The sequence below is a fragment of the Heptranchias perlo genome, chromosome 9, assembly GCF_035084215.1.
Source record: "Heptranchias perlo isolate sHepPer1 chromosome 9, sHepPer1.hap1, whole genome shotgun sequence".
Classification (NCBI taxonomy): Eukaryota; Metazoa; Chordata; class Chondrichthyes; order Hexanchiformes; family Hexanchidae; genus Heptranchias; species Heptranchias perlo.
In genome coordinates, this window is record NC_090333.1 from 78,105,397 (window position 1) to 78,127,418 (window position 22,022).

The following is a 22,022-nucleotide window of genomic DNA, read 5'->3' on the forward strand; positions in this document are numbered from 1 at the left end:
TTATGCTGCAGCTATACAAAACCCTGGTTAGACCGCACCTGGAGTACTGTGAGCAGTTCCGGGCACCGCACCTTCGGAAGGACATATTGGCCTTGGAGGGAGTGCAGCGTAGGTTTACTAGAATGATACCCGGACTTCAAAGGTTAAGTCACGAGGAGAGATTACACAAATTGGGGTTGTATTCTCTGGAATTTCGAAGGTTAAGGGGTGATCTGATCGAAGTTTATAAGCTATTAAGGGGAACAGATAGGGTGGATAGAGAGAAACTATTTCCGCTGGTTGGGGATTTTAGGAGTAGGGGGCACAGTCTAAAAATTAGAGCCAAACCTTTCAGGAGCGAGATTAGAAAACATTTCTACACACAAAGGGTTGTAGAAGTTTGGAACTCTCTTTCGCAAATGGCAATTGATACTAGCTCAATTGCTAAATTTAAATCTGAGATAGATAGCTTTTTGGCAACCAAAGGTATTAAGGGATATGGGCCAAAGGCAGGTATATGGAGTTAGATCACAGATCAGCCATGATCTTATCAAATGGCGGAGCAGGCACGAGGGGCTGAATGGCTTACTCCTGTTCCTAAGTCATTCTTTGCCTACGACAAGATAAATAAGAATGGAACCAGGCGAGGGCAGTGCCACCCAGCTGGACAATGGAGGAGAGGCATTGGAGGAGGATGGTGTGATCAATTGTGTCAAAGGCTGCAGAAAGGTCAAGAAGGATGAGGAGGGATGACTGAGCCACAATTTTAACAACTAAAATTCTTCAGATTGGCTAAATTACACATATGGGTGGTATATTTCTATCAAATACAGGCAGCCTTCCTGTGAGCCGACCTCGATTTAGTTATACTTACCGCCCCATCAGGGACTGAGATCACCCTTACAGCACCACACTGGTGGGACAGTGCATCACGCAGGAAGGAAATCTCTGTATTTCTGAAGACTTCACTGACGTCAGCAATCTGTTTTTTAAAAAAATGCACATTAGGAAGGAGCAGTTCAAGACTACGAGAAGCATCTTTAATCCTCCCTGACAGCACTCAGCGTTTATCCAGAGTAGCCCAATCAGACAGAAGAGGTTCCCCTGAAACTCTATTATGAAGTTTTTCTACGGTCTCTGGATCTGTGTAAATTGCACCGCCCATTTCTTAATTGCAGGGATTAGAGTTACTGACCAGCTTGCTTCAACTGCCTCGTTATAACTCGTCTTGTGCATTATAATGCAAATTCCATTTGAACTGCAGGCAATTGATTTATTTTAATTGCAAATCTTTCCTTGATCACCGCAACTATTTCAATCTTGTTATTCTCTTTTTCCAAAGCAAATCTAATTAACTTCCCCCTGCCCAAAGGATAGGAATTCCAGCATCAACACCAGTCATTATCAGCATGAAGCCATAATCCCTCTACCACAACCCAACTCTCACCACAGCCACACTCAAGTGAACACATTTCTGACTTACTCCTAGAGTTCATGCCAATTTAAAAAAAACATTTTTGATTCTTTTTTTTTTTAAAATACTTTCTTCCCATAAGTCTCCTCTTATAATCCATGCCAAGACAAGCGTAGCTCAGTACCTCCCCACAGTGTAATTGTCAAGACTGGCAACTAGGCATAGGGAGATGCATCGGTACGAACCAACATCCTTCCACTCTGATGCAGCACATTGGAGCCTCTTATCCGCCAGGCTACTGAGCTGAAAATCATCAATTAATACTTTTGAACCAGGTGGCAGGAGGTGTAAGAATGTGGTGAGAGTGACTCACTCTGCCCTTTCCCTTCCCTTGCTGTAGGGAAACACTCTGTTCCACCAGCACCTCTCCCATTTGTTTTAAAATTCAAAAATACATTTCAAGGTAACTAATTTCTAAAGATGGTTTAAAAGCATACATCTCATCCTGAACAAACTGACCTTCATTCCAAATCGAGTGTCAGGCTTGTCGACACCATAGCGGTCCATTGCTTCTGCATAAGTCATTGATGGGAAGGGTATATCAATAGCTCCTTTTTCCTCTGGCCAGGAGTACTTTATTAGCCCTTCGATCAGTTTCTGAATTCTTGTCTTGTCTACAAAGGACATCTCAATATCGATCTAAAATGCACCAATGGGGATCAGTGATGGTAGAACTTAGTATAATTTAAACAATCAGTTAACACTCAAGGGAGGGAGCAACACCACTGACTTCAGATGTATTCATTTCTAGAAGCTAGCGATTACAACAAAAACTGTCAGATAGATTGCTTTATGTATCAAGTGCCGGTGACACAAATTAATAGTTTTGCTGGCACTTTGCTATAAAATAAGTTACTATGTATCATATATATCTTGAGGTATCAATGTTTATATTTTTTTTATTTTAGTGGATTAATCACCACTGGGGACTAAATTTTCATTAACACCAACAATATAAAAGATTGAAAAATTATTCCTGTCCCTCCTTCCCTTTGAATTCCAAACTCACCATAGCTCACCTGGGTAAACTCAGGTTGTCGGTCTGGCTTTGAACCCTCATCTCTATAGCAACGAGCCACTTGGAAGTACCTGTAGAAATACTGTTGCAGGTGAATCAGCGCAATATGTGTACCTAACTTCACTATTTTATATATACAATGTAAAACTTGGGAGAAAAAAAATCCTGAAGGCTTATTCTTGCTTGCTGGTCACCTGAGCAATAATTGGCACTCATTAAGGAGGAAGTTTCACCCTTAAATGTCCAACAGCTGCAAACTCGAACTTCTTTTTGGCTTTCTGGTAAGGTAAGTACTGATGGCATATGCCAAGTGAGATGGGCATGGGCCAAATGTGACCCCACGAATTTCTACATTTACTGCCTATAGCACAATTTGTTGCCCGACAACTGCAATTCTGCATAAAGGATACCAGAGGGAGTGAAAACGCCAGTTTCTGCACAGATTGAAGCAATAACAAAGCACTTGCCCTACAGATGACATTGTTGAGGGAAACTTTCAGATGAGTTAGTGAGTTTGACGACGGGATAGTCGGAATTAATGTGCAAGTTTGAAGTTGAAATAGCCCAGGGTGATGACCACAACTTTATTGAGATTTACTTTATGCTGAATTATAGAACCATTATGATGCCAAATTCACACTGGTACTGACATACATTTGGTTGTGTTAGGAAGCAGCACTCCCCTTCCCCCTCCATAATGTTCCTGAACAGGTCAGGGGGTTGGAAATGTTGTCAGTTACAGTATAACAGCTAGACCAACAGAATAGTGCAGAAACTGGTCTGTGAATCTAACCCTTGTCTCCCCCTCGCCCGACTGATAGACTAATGCCAGTAAATAGTAATGGTATACCATTAGTTGAAGCAGACTACACACACTTGACAATCAATTTCATCTGAAAGTCAGAGCACTGATGTGCTCATGCAGTAATACCTCTGTTGTTGGAGAAAAGCAAAGCACCACTGACATACTTGCCATTTCAAGTATAATTTCACCAGTGAAAGTAAAATGGCACTGTTTAAAGCCATCTCACTCATGCTTGTTAATATGTGACTTAAAAAGTCCTTTAAGCCAGTTCTCCCACAGTGCAATCAGCACTTACTACTTAACTAAAATACTGCAAAAAAAAAGTTCTAAAGAAAACATGATGGGAGTCTAAGGTTAACCACAATTCTTTGCAATTATTGACAGACAACATCAGAATAACAATTTTCACTGGTTTTCCCATAACAGCACAGGGAGTTATTCACTGATGCAGTACTTTGAGCATGGTGTGATGGAAGCTGAAGACCGATCTTGCTTCAAACCTTAAAGCTCTCCAATATATCTTCTTGATATGAAATTTTAGATAGGCCAATATATTGTAAATTTAAAATGGGCTTCTATTATCTATATTCTTAAGAGTTCCTTTGTTTGTCTATGCTGGCATTTATGCTCCACAAGAGCCTTCTCCCTCCCTACTTCATCTAACCCCATCAGCATACTCTTCAATTCCTTTCTTTTTTGTGTACATATCTAGCTTCCCTTAAATGCATTTATGCTATTTGCCTCAACTACTCCGTGTGGTAGCGAGTTCCACATTCTCACCACTTTTTAGGTAAAGAAGTTTCTCCTGAATTCCCTATTGGATTTATTAGTGACTATCTTATAGTTTTGGACTCCCTCGCAAGTGGAAACAACTTCTCTACATCTACCCTATCGAACCCCTTCATAATCTTAAAGACCTCTATCAGGTCACTCCTCAGCCTTCTCTTTTCTCGCGAAAAGAGCCCCAGCCTGTTCAATCTTTCCTGATAAATATAGTTCTGGTGTCATCCTAGTAAATCTTTTTTGCACCTTCTCCGGTGCCTCTATATCCTTTTTATAATATGGAGGCCAGAACTGTTATAATATGGAGACCAGATATGGTCCGGAAGTGTGGTGTTTTGGAGTAGGCGACAAATATTAGACAGTCCATGCAAAAGGCCACGATCAACAGATAACCGTTAGTCCTGTGCCCCACTATTCCTTTCATGTCACGCCTAAAGTTGCATGTTTCAGATTATAGGAGACATGGGTCTGCTTATGGAAAACCCTTTTTTGTGAACACAAATAGAGCCCGAACTGTAATATATTGCAACATCTTTACTGTTTTCAACATATGCTTTGGTTTATATTATGTAACACCTGAAAAATATTTTCTCTGAAATTCTAATGCTCAATGTTGCAAAGCTGAATATAAAAAGAATATAAAAGCATGCAAGGGATAATTTTACGAATTCGCATTCCCGACTCAAAGGATCATGTGCCAGGATCTCAGTGCACCCTTTTTGTGTTTCCTGTTCTGCTTTGTAATAATCAGCATTAGAAATTCATAGACGACATTTTTCACATGCTACACAATAGTAAAAACATGCACACTTTGAAAACAGTAGAGGTTTTGCGAAGTTTACAACTTGGGCTCTCTCTTCACTCTCCCACAATTAACTGACTAGATGATCTGCACCCAAACTCTACTATTGCTCATCTGTAGTGTAAAGAGTTAGTGTGCTGCTAAATGGTACAGGAAAGGCTTCCCACTTCCAGCTTTGGGGTGGTGCCTTGCCTCCTCTCTGCAGCTTTTGCCATATGACCTAGCCCAGCTGAGATGTGGCAGATACCACATTATGAATGATAGACACAAACTCACATTCCTCTCCTCTGTTACAGAACACGTCACCTGGCCAACACAAATTGTGATTTATTAACCATTAAAACAGAAAATAAATCGCTGACTAGTATCTTATGAATTATATGGAACAAATATTAACAAGCAAATTCCTGGCAGTCACACAGATATTTGGTTTGCAATGGGGCCTTAAATTGTGCACGTTGTACTCTTCCAGTCAGCCTTATGAGGTCAGATCAACACCTCGACTGGTCTAACATCCACGAAACTTAAAAGTAGCCATCTCATTTTTGTACTCATTCATGGGCAGCATAGGGCCTTACCTGTCCAGTCCTCCCACCATCAACATCTGCTTGAACTGTTGAGGGCTCTGCGGGAGGCAGTAAAATTTCCCTGGCTCCCTCGAGGGCACCACAAACTCCTTGGCTCCCTGAAGAACAAGCAACAAGGTAAATCTAGAGAAAGCTCGTATTGCATTCTTGACAGTAGTAATATAGACGGCACCTGCTTCAAACATATACTGTACTTGTATGGATCATAGTGGAGTCAAGGGCTCTATTGTTCATCACATGGCTCCAAACATGGGCATTCATAACCATATGGAAGTTAGTTCAGAAAGGCAATCATCTCTTCACTGTCAAATAAGTAACTCTTGATTTTTTTTAAAAGACAGAATTAGTTAGGAAATCAACTGAAACAAAATTCAAACAAAAATTGAAACAGTTCAACAATTTTAGGCTCAGTATGCCACAAAATTCTTTTGCCCAGATTCACACACTAGGTTTAATGATACATTTTAGTGGAATGAAGAGATTTGTTTTTGGAGCCAGTAATTAGCATTTGCTCTTCATTCTCCAGACTTCAATAAGCATCCACCTCTCCTGGTCATGATCAGAGGAGAAAAGAGATGAGACTCTTCCAAGCAGAGTATCTGTTTCAGGTTTATCAGCTGTGCAGATTGCTGTGTCACAGAAGAAAGGAAAGACAGTATTTTACCAATCCACAGCACAGTTGAATCAATGCCTCAAACCAGAGGGCAGACCGATTGTTCATTGCTACCAGATGGAGCCAAAGAATCATTTCTGTTCTGTGCCTCATGAATTTGCTTTCAGATTGAAAGTGCTGTATGCATTTATCACTCCCTTCAATCTGTCGAGTTGATACTGGTGCTTTTATTGCTTGGTCACTGTACTACTTTGACCAGAAGACTTCTTGTGTTCATGACAATTACATCTACAACTGTATGCGATGTAAAATAAGTAGTGTATAGTATGTCACATTAAAACCTAGATAACATTATAAAATGAGCTAAGGCTTAGAGTCATTTCTCAGTGCTGTAGTGTAGGTTTAATAATTGCTGCCTGTGATCTTTTCACTTATTTTAATAATTTTTACATAAAACCATCACTGCTGGCACTGAAACTGGGAGGTCTATAAAATCAATGTGCTTGCATTTGCCAAGTTATTGGAACTTGCCAGCAGTTTGAAGTGAACTATTGTTACTGGAAGCATTGAGAAAAATATTGAGCCTGATTTTATCCAGTTACAATTTATTACTCACAAATTTACACTGAATACAGGCAGCTGAAACAGTGCTTCTATAACTGGAACTGGATCCTGGGCTACTGTTTTGAGAAAATACAAATTATACTAGAGTTTGATCATTTATGAAAACTGACAGAAATGCATTACCAGCAAATGAGAAAGAAGAATTAAACAATCTTTTGCCGGAGGCACTGACTGGTGCTGTAGCACAGCTAGAAGACAAAGATGGAATGTGATTGAACCTGGTTTGTATGTGCCACTTGGGGGGAGCCACACAACAATTTTATTATTGCTGTAAAACACTCAAAAATTCACTCGGTTTTGGCTGGAAACCTGGCTGATTTCCCCTCCTTGGTCCAAGACTATTGAGGCCCCAACAGCGGTTCAGCTAACATCAACACACCATGGGGATTGAACCTGGAACCTTCCTGGTCTGTACAGATCACTGGGGAGCTCTTGTAACCATTTAACAATAAAGATTAAGTGTAACTTGTACAGATAATCGGGTAGATCTAGCAGTGCAACTCTGAAATCTGATCCAGAAACGGAGTTGGAATACCAGCCTTGGCAGATATGGAAATGAACTACTCTCGGTTTTGCTGATTATCTTTTTCCACTGGATGGAGTTCCTTAGTCCAACAGGCTGCTCCATTACAACAATAAGGAACCCTATCCTGCCATATAAAACCCTTCTCTTGGGAAACATGAACCAGGGAAGTCCACCATCTGTACAGTTTTCATCTCTGTAGGTCAGAAGTCATTGAGGCAAGGTTAAGTGACAGTTACCACAACAGCTCCCCTGTAATTCAGTGGGGAAATGCATCACGTAGTGTGGAAATGTACTCAGAGCAGGAAGGTGCCAGGCCTGTGCTAAGTTATCCGATCCCAGCCAGGCAGCAGTGAAGTCACAATGATTGGTCTCAAGTGTTTGGAAGGGGAACAAAAAAAAATTCAGACAGGGTCCTTGTCCCCAATTGCTCTCCACTGTCACCTGCTGGGAAGTACTAGTGCATGTACACTGGGCAAGGATGAGATTGGGCTTGGGTGTAGTGCTCCTCATGGTCAAATAGCCTGCCAACACTCATTGTCTAGACTCACACATGTAAAATAGCAACTAGAGTGAGGTACATTAGAACTGCTGTGCCCAGCATAAGTCACCTCCTTCAGGAGAGGAAAGGGACTAAAAAAAATACCATGCATAAGATGAAGCATTATTGTGAAGCTGGTAAGGAGCTCTACTCAGCTGGTGTAGTGCTTTGGTGTTCCAACGGTTTTTGACAAGTGTGTCTAAATGCACGAGGCGTAATAAACAAGGTTGGTGAGCTGCAGGCGCAATTGGGAATATGATGTTGTGATGATAATGGAGACTTGGCTCAAAAAAAAGGGCAGGATTGGGTAGTAAATATTTGAGGATACAAGGTGTTCAGGAAAGATAAGGAAAGAAAGAAAGGTGGGGGGGTTGGCAGTATTGATTAAGGAGAATATTGCAGTGCTGGAGAGAGAGGATGTCCTGGAGGGGTCAAGTACAGAATCTATTTGGTTAGAATTAAGAAACAATAGAGGCGCCATTACACTACTGGGTGTATTCTATAGGCCACCAACTAGTGGGAAAGAGTAAGATGAACAAATTTGCAGGGAAATTACAGAGAGATGCAAGAGCCATGGAGCAGTGATAATGGGCGACTTCAACTATCCTAATATAGACTAGGATAGTAATAGTGTAAAGGGCAAAGAGGGGGAGGAATTTTTGAAGTGTGTTCAGGAGAACTTTCTTGACCAGTACGTTTCCGGCCCAACTAGGAAGAAGGCATTGCTGGATTTGGTTCTGGGAAAAGAGGTGGGCCAAATGGAGCAAGTGTCAGTAGGGGAACATTTATGAAACAGCGATCATAGTTTCATAAGGTTTAGATTTGCTATGGAAAATGACAAGGAGCAATCTAGAGTAAAAATACTCAATTAGAGGAGGGCCAATTTCAGTGGGATGAGAACGGATCTGGCCCGGGTAAATTGGAATCAAAGAGTGGCAGGCAAAACTGTAATTGAACAATGGGTGGCCTTTAAGGAGGAGATGGTTCGGGTATAGTTTAGGTACATTCCCACGAGGGGGGAGAGGTAGGGCAACTAAAGCCAGAGCTCCCTGGATGACGGAAGAGATAGAGAGTAAGATGAAGCAGAAAAAAGGGGCGTATGATAGATGTCAGGTTGATAATACAAGTGAGAACCAGGCTGAATATAGAAAGTTCAGAGAGGAAGTGAAAAAGGAAATAAGAGGGGCAAAGAGAGAGTATGAGAATAGGCTGGCAGCTAACATAAAAGGGAATCCAAAAGTCTTCTATAGGCATATAAACAGTAAGTAGGTTGTAAGAGGAGGGATGGGACCGATTAGGGACCAAAAAGGAAATCTATGGAGGCAGAAAGCATGGCTGAGGTATTAAATGAGTACTTTGCATCTGTCTTTACCAAGGAAGAAGATGCAGCCAAAGCCACAGTAAAAGAGGAGGTTGTTGAGATACTGGATGGGCTAAAAATTGATAGAGAGGAGGTATTAGAAAGGTTAGCTGTACTTAAAGTAGATAAGTCACCCGGTCCAGATGGGATGCATCCTAGGTTGCTGAGGGAAGCAAGATTAGAAAGTGCGGAGATACTGGCCATAATCTTCCAATCATCCTTAGATACGGGGGTGGTACCAGAGGACTGGAGAATTGCAAATGTTACACTCCTGTTCAAAAAAGGGTGTAAGGATAAACCCAGCAACTATAAGCCAGTCAGTCTAACTTCGGTGGTGGGGAAACTTTTAGAAACAATAATCCAGGACAAAGTTAATAGTCACTTGGACAAGTGTGGATTAATTAAGGAAAGCCAGCATGGATTTGCTAAAGGCAAATCGTGTTTAACTAACTTGATTGAGTTTTTTGATGAGATAACAGAGGGGGTCGATGAGGGCAATGCGGTGTAAATGGACTTCCAAAAGGAGTTTGATAAAGTGCCGCATAATAGGCTTATCATCAATGTTGAAGCCTATGGAATAAAAGGGGCAGTGGCAGCATAGATACGAAATAGGCTAAGTGACAGGAAACAGAGACTAATGGTGAACGGTTGTTTTTCGGACTGGAGGAAGGAATAAAATGGAGTCAACCAGGGGTCGGTATTAGGACCACATCTTTTCTTGATTATATATTAATAACTTGGACTTGGGTGTACAGGGCACAATTTCAAAATTTGCAGATGATACAAAACTTGGAAGCGTAGTGAACAGTGAGGAGGATAGTGCTGGACTTCAAGAGGACACAGACAGACTGGTGGAATGGGCGGACATGTGGCAGATAAAATTTAACACAGAAAAGTTTGAAGTGATACATTTTGGTAGGAAGAACGAGCAGAGGCAATATAAACTAAAGGGTACAATTCTAAAAAGGGTGCCGGAACAGAGAGATCTGGGGGTATACGTGCACAAATCTTTAAAGGTGGCAGGGCAGGTTGAGAAAGCCGTTATAAAAGCATACAGGATCCTGGGCTTTACAAATAGAGGCATAAAGTACAAAAACAAGGAAGTCATGATGAACCTTTATAAAACACTGGTTTGGCCACAACTGGAGTATTGTGTCCAGTTCTGGGCACCGCACTTTCGGAAGGATGTGAAGGCCTTAGAGAAGGTGTTGAAGAGATTTACTAGATTGGTTCCAGGGATGAGGGACTTTAGTTACGTGGATAGACTGGAGAAGCTGGGGTTGTTCTCCTTAGAGCAGAGACGGTTGTGAGGAGATTTGATAAAAGGTATTCAAAATCATGAAGGGTCTAGACAGAGTAAATAGAGAGAAACTGTTTCCATTGGCAGAAGGGTCAAAGACCAGAGGACATAGATTTAAGGTGATTGGCAAAAGAACCAAAGGTGACATGAGGAAATACTTTGACACAGCGAGTAGTTATGATCTGGAATGCACTGCCTGAGGGGGTGGTGGAGGCAGATTCAATCATGGCCTTCAAAAGAGAACTGGATAAGTACTTGAAGGGAAAAAATTTGCAGGGCTATGGGGAAAGGGCGGGGGAGTGGGACTCGATGCGCCGAATGGCCTCCTTCCGTGCTGTAACCATTCTATGATTCTATGACAAAATGGAAGAAAACAGGTTTGAGCCAGAATCCCCCATATGGCAATACCCTGCTCTTGAATGTGCCTCCACAGCAAGATGCTGAGAGGAGGCCAACTTCCTCCCGAAAGGGAGATAGGGAGGGAGGATATCAGAGGGAAAACAAACACGGACTTTTCCTGGACACATTGTTGTGACCAAATCAAGAATGGCATTGGCCTGGGAGCAGGTAGCCCACCCACCCGCCCTCTAGGCTAGGAATGGTGTGTGTCAGGATGGAGGTTGAAAGAGGAGAGAAAATGATATACATTGGAAAATAAACTGTTGTGGAGGGGGGGTGGGGGGGGGGGGGGAGGAGGAAGAGAAAGAGAAATATCTTGCAGTACTTACCCCAGGAGTTTTCTTAAATAACGTTGGAGTCTCCACATCTACAAAACCTGGAGACAAAAACAGGAGAAGGTGGTCAGGTAGTGAATGAATACACTTGCTGAACAGCACAACTTCACACACGTTTCATGCCTCCTATTATTTGGTACATTCTTTGACTGATAAGGTTTTACCAAACTGCAACTTTGTCATAGAAGAGTGAATTGCTCAAAGGTGCGATTTAAACACCAACTATTATAGTATAATAGAGAAAATCCATTTGGGTCAGCTTGTAACAACAGGTCAGAATTAACACAGAGACAACGAACAGCATTGACTCAGGAAAGGTAATGGGAGAATAAAGTAAAAGAAAGAAAACAACTCGCAGTTGTACAGTGCCTTTCACATTCTCAGGATGTCCCAAAGTGGATCACAGCCAATGAATTGCTTTCTGAAGTGCAGATTCAAGACAGCAATGAGATAAATGGCCAGTTAATTTGTCTTTTTTTTTGGAGGTGTTGGGATTGAGGGATAAATGTTGGCCAGCACACCAGGAGAACACCCCTACTCTTCTTTGAATTGTGCTTTGAATGGCAGGGTGGGACCCCGGTTTAATGTCTCATCTGAAAGACCGCCCCTATTGACAGTGTAGCACTCCCTCAGCACTGCACTGAAGTGTCAGCCTAGAAACGTGCTCAAGACCCAGCAGTGGGGCTTGAACACAACCACCTGACTCAGTGGCAAGAGTGCTACTACAATAGAAATAGGAAAAATAATTATAACAGGAGAAAGGTAAAGGTACAAAATGGGTTGATAGGTGTGAAATCCATGCAAGCCAGAGTTTCTTACCGTGTAAATTACAGAGAAACTCCCGCATCCTCATAACCATCTGTGAACGCAGTCGCAAGCTGTATTGCAGCTGAGAGCTCCTCAGGTCCAGGTAGCGGTGCTGCATACGCAGTGCTTCTGACTTCTACAAAATAGTAGAAATTCAGAATTAAAAGAACAGCCTGACATGCCAGAAAGTGGCAAAAAATAAAATCTTAAAATATAGAATCTTACAGCACAGGAGGCCTTTCGGCCCATCGTGCCTATGCCGGTTCTTTGAAAGAGCTTTCCAATTAGTCCCACTCCCCTGCTCTTTCCCCTGCAAATTTTTCTTCAAGTACTTATCCAATTCTCTTTTGAAAGTTACCACTGAATTTGGTTCCACCGCCCTCTCAGGCAGTGTATTCCAGATCATAATAACTCGCTGCTTCAAAAATATTCTCCTCATCTCCCCTCTGCTTCTTTTACCAGAGGGAAAATGAGGATATGTTATTATTAATTACATGTTATTATTAATCTGTCTAAAATGTCACTGATGACTCTGTATCAGGAGGGCTGTTGTCAGATTTAGTCATATAATCTGAGAAGCACCAAGTGCAGCAAGTCTCCTTTAGAAAGTTCTTCAGTAGAGCCACTCCCAATGGCTCAGTGTGGCATTGAGCCACACTATCCAGGACTAATTCCTGCTCTGAGCTGAGTTAATAATCTCAATTGGGTAGCAGTTGGAGTCACTACAATTGGCCTCAATATCTCTGGGCTAGGAGGGGAGAAAATTAGCAACCTGGAGCCCTGCTGGAGCATCACTGCTGGAAGTTTGTCAGATGAGGACACAACCAGGTTAGACTGCGATGACTCCATGATCAAATAGGCCATTAACAGTCACTGTCCAAGCTCATAAAGGACAATCTCTTGGATGGCTCTAGCCTGTAGAAGTCACTGCCTTTAGGAGAGATGGGGCAGAAAAGAAAAACTGGAGGGAATGGGGTAAGAAACCCTTTTCAATATACCTTTGCTATAATGCTATCAGTAATAGAGATCCAGGCGTATGCCCTCTTTATAAGGCAGGCGAACTTGCATCTTTATAACACCTAGGACATCACAACGAGACTTGCAACCAGTGAATTACTTTGAAGTAGTCACTGTCGTTATGTAGGCAAATATGGCAGCCAATATGCCATAAATCTCTGGCTTTAAATTTTAGTGCCACCAGTTACTCAAAACAGCCTGCTACAATTGGCAAGACTTTAGTCAGTTCTTTATGATGACAGTTAAGGGTTGTTTTTTGTGATAAATCAGCAGTTTATTCTCAGGAAGAGAGAGGAGAAAAAGCAAAACACACAAAAAAAGAAAAGAATGCACTGCTATGCTGGAAGTGGCCGAATAGGCAACGGTGGTTATCTTGTGGCAGGGAACATCCTTAAGAATGTTCAGCTTCCAAGTAGTGAAGGGTGGATTTGGTGAATGTGCTGCCAGGAAGGTTTCAAGTGCAATCCTTGGCCTATGGTAAGGTAACTGATCTCAGCTGGGGTGGAAATTGGGGGTCTATAATTGGCCCTGGCCTAGGGAGAAGAAAGACTGGCCAGGGCTCCTACACCAGATCACAATCTAGTGACCTGTGCTGAAAGCTGCCTATGCATGGTTGTTGGGTGTAGACAGAATTGGGCCCTGCTACAATGCCTCCCACCCCACCCTTACATTGTGGCAAGGCTCAAACAACTGAGTTAGAAAAATGGTCAACTGGATGATTTACTGTATAGCTGCTGACACTCTTGGGACCTTAACCCAAAGTAAGTTAATAGCTTCAGGACAGGAAGGAGGAAAATTGAGGGGAAAAGAAAAAGCGGGAGTTCAAACAGCATCATGGCTGAATTCTCAAATTCAAGAGAAATTTGAAACCATGTTGCATCACAAGAGTAAGAGTGACGTGGAAACACTCCATGTCACTCTGACAGAAAGGCAACCCGGCTCTTTCCTATCGCATCTTGTATCCGCTTACAGTGCGATACAAAGACCTTTGAGTAAGTCACCTGCCAGCCATCTTGAGAAATGAAATGAAGTGCGCAGAGTTTTATGAGGAGAGATAAAGTGGGGAAAAAAATAACATTTCAATTAGCACAACACAGTGTTGTGTTTAAACTCCAGGACTCACCTTTACATGCTGTTTGGTTTCAAAGGGCAGTTTCCTGCATCTGTTCAGAATCTCAGCATGCTGCATCCGCAATTCAATCTCACCTGTCGGCATCTCCTAAGACACAAGTGGTAAACTGTCAAATCGAGCAGGTTTCACACTGTCCGGACTAAATCATATTAAAATTTGCACAACAAAAATATCCAACAGTGAAAAAGAAAAAATGCATAATCCCTGAATGACCCAAAGTTTATAGCATTCTTTATAAGTATTGAGCACATAATCTAGGCTGACACTTCAGTGCAGTACTATCGCACAAAGTCAAGATCTACTCCATGGAGTCAAGATCAATTGTATTCTGCAGGTGAAGCAGCATTATCATATAGGAGGTAATTCAATCAAGGGTGCAGAGACATAATTCAATCTGCATTTTAAAGTCTTATATTCTGTCCATATTGTTATATGATATACTTTGATTTGCACTATTATTTATAGTAATACAGCAAAAGGGAAACAGAGTTGGTGGATCACAGGCTGGGGAGCTGGGACATGCAAACCTGAGGCACCATAGCACTACTACTGGTAGGAAGGTATAACTACAGCATGACAAGTTTACATAGGCAGTTTCCATTATAAGTGTGGGTGTAGGAATTTATAATGGCAAAAATTGACAAAAGAAAATAACTTTAAAACAAGGGAAAACAAATTTGTTACAGTACTGTTACATTGCCACAGTCTGGTAGCAGGCACAGGGTATTCTATACACTGTGCCATGGAATGGTAACCATGTGGGTTTATGCCTATGATTCATCACATAGCAAATTCCCAGTCTTTGAGTGTGCTTCTCGAGCAGAGGATAGGCACTATCCACAGGGACAAAGCATTCTCAAAAATTACTGGTTCAAAAGCAACACTGGCTGGTCTGAGAGTGAGTGTAATGTGGAATGGTATCTGGCAGCAGGAATGAAGGAGCTAAAAGGAGTAAACAGGGGGAGGAGTGTGCAATGACACTTAATGGGCAAAAACAGACAGTTGGATTGATGTACCATAGCAGAATCTTTGGAAGATAGATGCACTTTAACTGGCAAAGCCAATGACAATCTTAACACACATCTGTCTCAGGCAAGTAGGACAACAGTTAATCCAGAGACATATAATGCAAAGAGCCCTGTAAGAAACAATATTCACATCCTGAAAGACTTTAGGGGTGCAGGAGATACAAAAATTATTAACTGACCAGATTGGCTTGTCCCGGTGGTCGAGGGATGACTGTTCCAGTGACAGTGATTACAGACTCGAGAGGAAGTTCACAGAGTATCTTCTTGAGGTGTGCAGTGGACTGTGGAGAGAGGCATCACAATCAAATTCAAATATGAAATCCCATCTTTTTAGGGACAAAAAAAAAGTCAACATCTTATGTAAAAATCAGTGATGTGTAACATGGCTGGTTGACAGATCTCACAGCACAAGCTGCAGGTGTAAACTGCATGGTCAATCTAAAAGGCAGAGATTTACCAATACAGTCCCCACCACTGATACCGTCTACGCTTATCACGGATAGCCATCTATAAATCGGGCAAATGGCGCTGACCACGAACCAATACAATAGGAGTCAATTACACAAAGGTGTCACTTTTAACGTATTAAGCACACCGGCTATTTCAGGCAGTTCATAAATTCTTCACACCGTGTTAAATCCTTGGATTTACTGATTTACACACCTTTGTTTTGAGATCAGGGTGGCAGAACATCAGCTTGGGGAAAGGGTCTGGTTACGAAATCAGCCCTTTGTCTTGGTAATTGGATTCCAGACGACTAGGCCCTAAAGCCACTAAACTCCTTCTTTATTATCAATGACTGCTGAGTAGCAGCTGCAACTCAGTGACTTTCAAATGTACCAACCAGAGTAGCACTCTTGCCTCTGAGTCAGAAGGTTGTAGATTCAAGTCCCATTCCAGAAACTTGAGCGCAAAATCTAGGCTGACACACTAGTGCAGTAGTGAAGGAGTGCTGCACTGTCTGAGGTGCCCTCTTTTTTAAACCGGGGCCCCATCTACCCTCTCAGGTGGATGTAAAAGATCCCATTGCACTATTTTGAAGAAGAGCAGGGGCGTTCTCCCAAGTGTCCCGGCCAATATTTATCTATCAACTAACATCACTAGAACAGATGGATCTGGTCATTTATGTAAAGCCAATGAAGTACTTGGGACATCCCGAGGTCGTGAAAGGTGCTATAGAAATGCAAGTCTTTCTTTATATGAACACAGTAGTGAGGAGGCTTCTTAAGCAGTGGGGACTGTACTTGGTAATATGTCCGGCCAACCTATTATGGTTTTACCCTCCACGTTTATAGCTGGAAAATCGTAACACCACCAACGAGCCCACTGCAAGCGGTCGGGTCTGTACTGCCACCCAATGTGCTATGGAATCGTAGGCTGTGGGCTCCTGCTCATCTGTGGCATCAAAGGAAGCCCTGAGAGTCACACTGGCACTTCCAAACTGGGAAGGAGGAAAAGAGACTCAAACATTATTGCACATTGCTGGCACTGGCACTGGAATCCTCAGCCAAGAGGTTGTGCAAGGAGAGAAAAAACAAAATTACCAAATGCTCTGATTTCAGAACAACTTGGCTTAAAAAAAAATTAGCAATTTTTTTTAGATCACTAATACTGACAACTCTTTAAACTCTAAGCCTACTGTTTTACAATTTTTAAAATTAAGTCCTGCAGCTGTAGTTGTTACTGTCACAAAAATTGCTAAACTCTAAACCTACTTACCTCCTCCTGTGGTATCACAATCTGTGTTAAACCATCAAAATCTCTCAGCACAATAAAGACACCCTGTCTGAACAAACACAAAAACAGTTAATGACACACACAACAGTAGGAAGTCATTTTCTCCTCCTACTAGTGCTACACCTTATTCCTCAGTCAAGAGGCTTGGCAGCTGGGGGTGAACTGCTCCCTGGCTTCTTCCAATGCTGCACACTACCTGGGCGATATTAAAAGGGGGGAAAAAACAAAGTGGGCCGGGATTGCACCCATCAACTTGCTGTGACCACATAGGAACTCTGGCAGAGGATGTGGAGCTGTTCATTGCTCCTATGCATCCACAGGCAGAGTCCAGGAGACCAAGGAAGAGAAGAAAACAGCTAGCAACTTACAGTACCTACACTGGAGATATCCAGAGAGAGTGACAAACAATACGCTGAAGGAAGTTCAGACTGAGCTATATTTAAAAACAGTGCCAATGTTTTATTCATTCCCATTCCTAATCCCCCTGCTTGTTTTCTTAGAAAGACTGAACTTATAAACTCCATCACTGGTGAGTATGTCAACATTTCTACAGCTTAGGGAGAGGGTCTGCAGATTGCATCTTTAGAGCAGCACCAGGGGAGGTTTGAAGCAGAGCTGGCCACCCACTCTCTCAGCTGTGCACTGTGAATGGCAGGGTAGGGGCAAAAGCAACTGCTAAATATCAGTTCAGGGGGTAGAGGAATGACGGAACGTAGAGGTCTCTTGTTTTAGAGCATAAAGTACTATTTCTTCATGGGACATGAGAAAAAGTATCTGTAGTGTGAATCATAAAAAGGAGTTTGTTATGGAAAATGCTGACGATTTTGAGCAATCCCCGTGGACTCCCCAAAATCAAATAGACTGCAAAAAAGCTATTTATTGCTTATTTAGAATTTGTTTCTGATCAATTTAGCACTGTTTTATACTTAATATGTCAAACATTTAAGCACCATACCTTGATCCCTGTCCTTATAAATGGTACAAATCAGTAAAAGAAACAAAAGACACTGTACATACCTCTGATACTGAACCCAGCCGCAGAGTCTGACCTCCTGACCGATGTGAGCAGCACACAGCTCCCCACAAGTATGAGTCCGAAAGACAAAACTATTCAGGTCTGCGGAGGGAGAGAAGAAGAATTTCATGGGGCAATCACACCGATAGCTCTTTCTCCAGCTGAATACCAAATGGACCCACTGAATGCCGATGCCCTTTGCAGCTTTTGAGAAGCCCACTTTGTTTCAGGTGGCATAGCACCATTGGAGTAGTTTATGCCCATAATTCCTTCCGGGTGAGTTTCTGATCATAGGCAGGGAGTCACGTGGGAAAGCTGAAAAGAAAATCCATGAATGCTGGAAATCCAAAATAAAAACAAACATTGCTGGATATGCACAGCAGTTCTGGTGACAGATCGCAGCCCGAATGTTTCTCTCTCTTTCAGATCGAGTGTACAGTCAGCACTTTTTGTTTTAATTCAAAAGGAAGAGGCAAAGCATTTCCCAGCACCCCAAACAGGAAGAAAGGCTACTTGAGAGAGGGCCTGCCCGCTTTTACCCAGAGTGGCGTTAATGAATGCCTGCTGGCCAGGCGCAGAATGGTGTGTGATAAGCTAAAATAAGTTTAAAAACAACTTGAATTTATATCGTGCTTTTAAAGTAGTAAAACCTCCCAAGGCGCTTCACAGGAGCGTAATCAAACAAAATTTGACATCGAGCCACATAAGGAGATATTAGGACAGGTGGCCAAAGTTTGGTCAAAGAGATAGGTTTTAAGGAGCATTTTAAAGGAGGAGGGAGAGGTGGATAGGCGGAGAGGTTTAGGGAGGAATTCCAGAGCTTAGGGCTAGGCAGCTGAAATAACGGCCGCCAATGGTGGAGCGATTAAAATCAGGAATGCACAAGAGGCCAGAATTGGAGGAGCGCAGAGCTTGGATGGTTATAGGGCTGGAGGAGGTTACAGACATAGGGAGGGGCAAGGCCAAGGAGGGATTGCAAAACAGGGATGAGAATATTAAAATCGAGGAGTTGCCAGACTGGAAGCCAATGTAGATCAGCGAGCACAGGGGTGATGGGTGAACGGGACTTGGTATGAGTTAGGTTATGGGCTGCAGATTTTTGGATGAGCTCAAGTTTATAGAGGGTGGAAGATGGGAGGCCGGCCAGGAAAAAAACATGCTTTAATGTAGTGTTCTTCTTGCTGGATGATGATATAGGAATGATATGGGACTTAGGATAGCACTTCTATCAAGGCCCTTATATAACCTGATAAATTGAAACTGCAGTTCATATACATTGTGGGATGGCTGAGGTCACCTCACTCCCTCCTAAGAATGTATTTTATAGAACATTTTTGAAAAAGTCCTGGCTTTGTTCGCTGACATTGAAAGTTCTGGGTGATATCAGGAACCTAAAGAGCCTCTGGAGATCAAACCTGCTAATACCCGTCCTCCCCACCAAACTCCCTTGCACTTCAAACAAAAGCTATTTGTTCTGAAACTGTGTATTTACAACAGGGAATGAATGTAAATGTATAGCATATGCCACAACCGAGATGTTAAACTTGTTAATCTCGCTGCTACAACTTTTTGTCCTCTCAGTCTTAGTTCCCTGCTTCTCTCCCTCTCTCTTTTAAAAAAATAACACTAGCTGGGGACCAGCAGCTGCCCTTTTTCTCCAGCCCAGACCGATAGAGAGAGGAGGCCTTCATTCTGTTAGCTGCAAGTGTCCTGTCTGAAACGGATCTGGGCTTTCCCAGCTCCAAATCGGCATGGGCCCGCAGCAAAAGATGGGATCTAATTTGGGACTAAATGGACTCAGAGAGGCTACAATGATGGCTGTGTGGGATGTGAAGAAATTCGTGCTAGTGCAGTAGGGGGCAACTGAGGTTGGGGCAGAGTAAAAAGAGTAATGATCAATAGCTGGCTATGCTACAACTATTGCATTTATATAGCACCTTTTACATATTTAAAAAAAAGTCACATGGCCACCTGATCTGGGAGTGCTTGAAATCTGATACTAAGTGGTAACATTGGAAAAAGTGTTCCACTCCCCAGCATTCACTGACATATTCATTTTGAGCACAAATTAAAACAAACACACTATAGCCCTGGTGTGAATTTCTTCACATCCCACACAGCCATCCTTGTAGTTTCTCTAAGTCCGTTTACAGCTGAAGGAACAGGAAAACAAAGCAGTTTATACACGTACGCTGTAAATACATACACAATTTCTATAAAGAGATAGCATATACTCAGTCATCAGGTGTTTGAAGACAGCAATGTATCAAGAGGTTGAGGTGATGTCACAAATTAAGACAAGAAAAGCTCAATTGTAATCTCATCTTTCCACGTGTAACTGATTTAAATTCATACGATTGCGCAAATCCACCAATGAGAAGCCATGGACAACACCAAACCCAACAAAAGGACCTATAGAACTAGGTACTTTTATACTCAAGTTTGGCCTGACACTTTGAGGGTCTGCTGTGCAATGTGTTTGGGTCTATCCATAACTGACATCTTTTCCACAGGGTGGAGAGAGGCCACTTTCATTTTCCCTTTCTCCCAGAACTATAAGACAGGAATGTCCAAGCTGTTAGTCTTCATGGGCCACTCAGTGGATACCATGGAGTCTTGATGGTTTAATTGAATGTTCCCATTAATTTGCATAAATCTGAATCTGAGATGCAACCGATTTTGCTGTTCTAATGTAGGACTTATCAACCAATCTCACACAGGGAGTCAAGACCATGTGTAGGCATCAGGTCAAACAGAGTTAGAGGGCTGACATAATTCAATCCCTATTATAAAGTCATACATTCTGTCCTTATTTTTATATGTCCACATTTATCATAGAAATTGTCTAGACACCGTAATTACACACTCCCATGAGTGATGGTGCTGTAGTTCCACTGAGGGGAGGGTATAATTACACTGTGACAAGTTTACACATATCCACATTTATAATGGAAACTACCCAAGAATTATAATGGGAAAACTTGTATACAGGTGCATACAGCCTGCTTTAGATATTCTTTGCACTGTTATGAAAGTGTCAGTGTTGGATGGTCCCTTAATGTTCAAAGACATGCCTGGAGATCCTGTACAATTAGTCCCTTGCTTAAAAATAACTAATTAATTCAACTTCCATAACAATACATCTATTTTAGTGTGGGTCTTTAGTTCCTAGTTTAAGCAATCTGGATATTATAATGGATTAATATAAAGTCAGAGAGGTTTTTTGGTAGAGAGAAACAGAACACAAACAATTTTATTTTAAACAACTCCACTGTCACCATATTCATATAACCATGTTTATAAGCCAACATGCAGTGTGTTTAGGTCAACAGTAGGAATATTGATCTTCATAGAATCAGTAGATTAAAAAATAGCAGGATATTGGAGCACCAACATCCTCCCTTAAGTGATGAACTGCCAATCGCAACCCTACAGCCAAAGGAAGCACCATGAGGAAGGCTGACACTTTTAGAGAGCACTCTTGGGTACCTCCAAGTGGCCAGTTTCACAACAGCAATGAAGCAGGCAGTCCATAGCTTGTGGGGCAGAACATAGGGAGAAAAATATTTTAAAAAGGAAACTCATTTTCACCCTCACAAAAAAATCCACCCTTCACATGAGATACTAAAATCTGCCTGTTCAGATAGATACTGAAGATCCTGATGTACTATTTAAAGAGCAGGGAGTTGTCCTGGTGCTCTGGTCAACATTCCTTCCTCAACCAACATAACCAAAACAGATTAGCTCATTGCTCCTAGTGCAAACTTATTGTGCACAAAAGGACTGCCATGGGGGTCCACATAACATCTTAACTTGAATCATTTTGAGATATGGTACAACAGACAAATGCAAATCTCTATCACATGACCATAGTGTCAAAAGCATCTGATACACAGATTTTCAGCCCTGCACCAAGATCTGCTGTATGTCTGTTTTTTTTGTGGATGATACGTTAAACCGAGGCCCCGTCTGCCCTCGTAAACGATCCCACGGCAATATTTCAAAGAGGAGCAGGGGAGCGTTCCCCGGTGTCCTGGGCCAATATTTATCCCTCAATCAACATCACTAAAACAGATCATCTGGTCATTTGTCACATTGCTGTTTGTGGGATCTTACTGTCTGCAAATTGACTGCCACGTTCCC

At 42.1% G+C, this 22,022-nt stretch overlaps 1 protein-coding gene across 3 annotated transcripts in view; it reads right to left on the bottom strand.

Moving 5' to 3' along the window:
• Positions 1-22,022, bottom strand: part of dars2 (aspartyl-tRNA synthetase 2, mitochondrial) — a 32,112-nt gene that overhangs the window by 9,633 nt on the left and 457 nt on the right. For 2 of the 3 annotated variants that reach the window (XM_067990783.1, XM_067990786.1), the window contains exons 2-11: positions 17,882-17,981; positions 16,847-16,913; positions 15,307-15,408; positions 14,091-14,186; positions 11,963-12,086; positions 11,138-11,184; positions 5,440-5,546; positions 2,473-2,542; positions 1,913-2,092; positions 854-961 (exon numbers count right to left, since the gene is read on the bottom strand). In XM_067990783.1, the coding sequence (XP_067846884.1) occupies positions 854-961; positions 1,913-2,092; positions 2,473-2,542; positions 5,440-5,546; positions 11,138-11,184; positions 11,963-12,086; positions 14,091-14,186; positions 15,307-15,408; positions 16,847-16,913; positions 17,882-17,981 (1,001 nt within the window). Of the gene's footprint in view, positions 1-853; positions 962-1,912; positions 2,093-2,472; positions 2,543-5,439; positions 5,547-11,137; positions 11,185-11,962; positions 12,087-14,090; positions 14,187-15,306; positions 15,409-16,846; positions 16,914-17,881; positions 18,195-22,022 lie in introns of all 3 variants that reach the window. The other variant, XM_067990785.1, reaches the window with a different exon arrangement.